Genomic DNA, 5,049 nt, shown 5'->3' with positions numbered 1-5,049 from the left:
TGTGAAGATGTCAATGCTACCTAGAGCAATCTACACATTCAATGCAATCCCCATCAAAATACCAACCACTTTTTTCAAAGAAATGGAACAAATAATCCTAAAATTTGTATGGAACCAGAAAAGATCCCGAATAGGCAGAGGAACGTTGAAAAAGAAAAGCAAAGCTGGAGGCATCACAATTCTGGACTTCAAGCTCTATTACAAAGCTGTCATCATCCAGATAGTATGGTACTGGCACAAAAACAGACACATAGATCAATGGAACAGAATCGAGAGCCCAGAAATGGACCCTCAACTCTATGGTCAACTCATCTTTGACAAAGCAGGAAAGAATGTCCAATGAAAAAAAGACAGTCTCTTCAACAAATGGTGTTGGGAAAATTGGACAGCCACATGCAGAAGAATGAAATTGGACCATTTCCTTACACCACACACACAAATAGACTCAAAATGGTTGAAAGACCTCAATGTGAGACAGGAGTCCATCAAAATCCTAAAGGAGAACACAGGCAGCAACCTCTTTGACCTCAGCCACAGCAACTTCTTCCTAGAAACATCGCCAAAGGCAAGGGAAGCAAGGGCAAAAATGAACTATTGGGACTTCATCAAGATAAAAAGCTTTTGCACAGCCAAAGAAACAGTCAACAAAACCAAAAGACAACCAAGAGAATGGGAGAAGATATTTGCAAATGACATATCAGATAAAGGGCTAGTATCCAAAATCTATAAAGAACTTCTTAAACTCAACACCCAAAGAACAAATGATCCAATCAAGAAATGGGCAGAAGACATGAACAGACATTTTTGCAAATCAAAATGGCCAAAAGACATGTGAAAAAGTGCTGAACGTTGCTCGGCATCAGGGAAATCCAAATCAAAACCTCAATGAGATATCACCTCACACCAATCAGAATGGCTAAAATTAATAAATCAGGAAACGACAGATGTTGGTGGGGATGTGGAGCAAGGGGAACCCTCCTACACTGTTGGTGAGAATGCAAGCTGGTGCAGCCACTCTGGAAAACAGTAGGGAGGTTCTTCAAAAAGTTGAAAATAGAGCTACTATACGATCCAGCAATTGCACTACTAGGTATTTACCCCAAAGATACAAATGGAGGGATCCGAAGGGGTACGTGCACCCTGATGTTTATAGCAGCAATGTCCACAATAGTCAAAATATGCAAAGAGCCAAGATGTCCATCGAGAGACGAATGGATAAAGAAGAAGTGGTATATATATATATACAATGGAATATTATGCAGCCATCAAAAGGAATGAAATCTTGCCATTTGCAACAATGTGGATGGAACTAGACAGTGTTATGCTGAGCGAAATAAGTCAATCAGAGAAAGACATGTATCATACGACCTCACTGATGTGAGGAATTCTTAATCTCAGGAAACTAACTGAGGGTTGCTGGAGCGGTGGGGGGGTGGGAGGAATGGGGTGGCTGGGTGATAGACGTTGGGGAGGGTATGTGCTATGGTGAGCACTGTGAATTGCGCAGGACTGTTGAATCACAGATCTGTACCTCTGAAACAAATAATACAGTATATGTCAAAAAAAAAAAAAGAAGATAGCAGGAGGGGAAAAATGAAAGGGGGGGATATCGGAGGGGGAGATGAACCATGAAAGACGATGGACTCTGAAAAACAAACTGAGGGTTCTAGAGGGGTGGGGCGTGGGAGGATGGGTTAGCCTGGTGATGGGTATTAAAGAGGGCACGTTCTGCATGGAGCACTAGGTGTTATACACAAATAATGAATCATGGAACACTACATCAAAAACTAATGATGTAATGTATGGTGATTAACATAATAAAAAAATCATATAAAAAAACAAAAACAAAATACTTTTGGTGGGTTGGTGTAATGCATGAAAATCAATAAGAAAAATTAGCAGAGCTAAATACAAGTGTCTTCATTTAAGCTTTAACAAAATAAGAATGCCGTGGGTATGGAGATTTTGTGAACAGTTTATAGGTCTTGGGAAATTAGTTAAATAAAAAACTACAGTTATGAATAATTTTGAAAATAATGGTAATGTTTGCACAACATTGAGAAAGCAATTAATGTCACCAAATTGTACCCTTAAAATGGCTAAATTGGCAAATTTTAATGTTTTATATATATATTGCTACAACAAAAAAAAGACTATAGTGAAGCCACAGATATTTTGCATATTACAAACAAATTTGATCCTTGAAAAGCATAAGAGGGGCACCTGGGTGGCTCAGATGGTTAAGCATCTGCCTTTGGCTCAGGTCATGATCTCCGGGTCCTGGGATGGAGCCCCACGTCAGGCTCCCTGCTCAGCGTGGAATCTGGTTCTCCCTCTCCCTCTGCCTCTCCCCCTGTTCATGCTCTTCTCTCTCTGTATCTCTCTGTCTCAAATGAATAAATAAAAATCTTAAAAAAAAAAAAAAAGAAAATGAGAACCAACATACTGGGGTGAACAAATATAGCATCATATATTATTTATTTCAGAATATGATATCACACTCTAGACTAAAGCACAAATGGTGTTGGAAGTTCTACAACTACCATCATTTGAGAAAGAGTTAAAGAAACCATTTGTGTTTATCCCGGAGGAATAAGGTTGTTCTACAAATAAGTGGAGCATTGTCATATAGAAAGAGGAAAATACATTCTCCATTCTGCTCCACCAGGTAAAAGCAGACCTAATTGGTGGAATTCATCTCTCCATTCATTCCATACCAGGTCTGCTGGACAAAGCTGCAGATCATTTCTTTATACACTGATATGCTAATAAAATTTTAAAAATAGGCAGATGAAGTCTAAATACCACTGGATATCTAAGAGAAGATGATCTAAGAAGAGGCCCTCTCATGGATCACTGACATGTGACTTATCTTGCACTGGCCTATATGAGGAAATTCATTAATCAGGTGGAGGGATGCTTTATCCATATGCAAGGCCATGTTTGTCTTCCTTAGTGTAAGTAAGGGAGTCCTGTATACCCTCAGCCAATCTCCCTTTTGGTTTTGATGATAGCTAACAAGAAGTTACTATCATCATCATTAGTAACAGTCTTTACTCTTTATCTCTGAATTTCTCTAGAACCTTTTGAAAAGCAGCGATAACTTCCTTATTCCTTAAGCTGTAGATCAAGGGATTCAACATAGGTGCCACCAAAGCATAGAATAGAGCAACAATTTTCTCCATTTCCACTGAGGAGCCTGACCGTGGACCCAGGTAGGTGAAGATGGTAGCCCCAAAGCACATGCAAACCACAGTGAGGTGGGAAGCACAAGTCCCAAAGGCTTTGCTACGTCCCTGGGCAGAACGAATTTGCAGAATGGCAGTAACTATACGACCATAGGAAAACAGAACCAGGAAACAGGGAAGCATGATCACCAGAAATCCTGAGATGGCCACCATGACCTTGTTGAAGGAGATGTCCACACAGGCTAACCGTAGCACTGCTAGGGTCTCACAGGCAAAGTGATTAATAACATTGTGACACAGGGGAAGCTGGAAGGTAATGATTGTTTCCATCAATGAATTCATGAAACCAGCCGCCAAGCAGCCAGCAGCCAGGCCCAGGCACAGTCCTCCATGCATGATGACCGTGTAGTGCAGCGGATGGCATACTGCCACATAGCGGTCATAAGCCATGGCTCCCAGCAGGAAGAACTCAGACCCACCCAATGCCAGGGAGATGTAGAGCTGGAACACACAGCTATAGAATGGGATGGACTTCTGGCCTGAGAGCTGGAGGGCCAGCATTTGTGGGGCAAAACTGTTTGCATAACAAAGGTCCACAAAGGATAAAACACTAAGGAAGAAGTACATGGGGTTATGAAATCTGCTGTCCAGTCTGATCAGAAGAAGAATGAGGATATTTCCCACAAGAGTCACCAAGTACATGGTCAGGACCAGGACAAAGAGGAAGATTTGAGTTTCCGGGTCACTGGACAACCCCAGCAGAATGAACTCACTCACCCATGTCTGGGTTTTATTTTCCTGGCCCATGAGTTTCTGAGGACCAAACTCTAAAGATGTTGAAAAGAGAAATCACGAAAACTCGGGATTAGAAGGGTGACTTTTAGACCATATAGAGAGAGCCTACCCATCTGAACCAAAGTTCTTCTAGAACATCTTAGCCAAATCATCATCCAAACCCTGCTTGAACATATCCATAGAGGAGGAGCACAATGGGACCCAGCTGTGCAGCTGGAAATCAAGGAGTAAAGAAGTTACATTCTTATAATTCAGTTTATTACATCATAATTTCTTTTCTGAAACATCTGCTCTTAAATGGAGGAAGGAAATTAATGAAGTATTTAGACTTAAATCCTACTCAATTTAGTAGTTATTATAGAGAATTCATGTCTTTTGGGTGAAAAAGTTTTTGGTTCACATGAAAGATATTTTTCTGAATCCTATTAATGATGTCCAGTCCTATTTAACTTCCTTTTGCTTATTGGATTTCCCCTCTAGATATCTCAGACACAACCCTACTTACCACTCCTCAGTGGAATGCATCCATGAAACCCTGGATATTTTAAATAATATTCTTTTTTTTTATTAATAAATGATTTTGAATGTATTTGCTGTAACTTGTCATTTTGAGATGGTCAAGTAGAAGGTCTCCTCTCTACCCATGTCAGTCACACCAGTGGCTGCACGGGGTGTGATCAACCCAAGATAGCCAACTTCAAGAATCGGGTGTTGCATGAAGAGAAAGTATACATAGCTGCTAAAATTCATCTCCTGTGCCCCTCAAGGGGAGTTTCATAAAGTGTTTAATGATGTGAGGTTATTACTTTACAATGATGCTTTCTCAAGGAAGGAACAGTTCATTCATTTCTCAATACAACATTGATCAGTCCTCACCAGTGAAGATAGGATAGAAGATCAGGTGTTAATTATAGAACATGATGACATAAGCAGTAATTCTTTGACCCAAAAACAAAATTTCTTTTGTTTTTTTCTTTCTTTTGCTCACCTACAGAAAGAAAGAAGTGATCCATAACTGAAGTATACAGATAGGAGTCTGAAGTCTTAGAGACGATTTTAGTGATGG

At 40.2% G+C, this 5,049-nt stretch overlaps 1 protein-coding gene across 1 annotated transcript; it reads right to left on the bottom strand.

Annotated features, from left to right (window-relative positions):
- Positions 1 to 3,053: 3,053 nt before the first annotated feature.
- On the bottom strand, positions 3,054 to 3,995 carry LOC114211770 (olfactory receptor-like protein OLF3). Its single transcript, XM_028106449.1, has one exon. The coding sequence runs from the start codon at positions 3,993 to 3,995 to the stop codon at positions 3,054 to 3,056; it is 942 nt and encodes a 313-aa protein (XP_027962250.1).
- Positions 3,996 to 5,049: the final 1,054 nt, after the last annotated feature.

The sequence above is a fragment of the Eumetopias jubatus genome, unplaced genomic scaffold, assembly GCF_037043125.1.
Source record: "Eumetopias jubatus isolate StellerSeaLion01/CBP00866 unplaced genomic scaffold, mEumJub1_p1.0 scaffold_14, whole genome shotgun sequence".
NCBI classification, from domain to species: Eukaryota; Metazoa; Chordata; class Mammalia; order Carnivora; family Otariidae; genus Eumetopias; species Eumetopias jubatus.
Note: the sequence above shows the minus strand (reverse complement) of the source record. Positions and strands in the feature narration are given on the sequence as shown.

Bases quoted from the DNA above. Each gene is read 5' to 3' on its own strand.
- LOC114211770 (XM_028106449.1), bottom strand. From the start codon at position 3,995: ATGGGCCAGGAAAATAAAACCCAGACATGGGTGAGTGAGTTCATTCTG.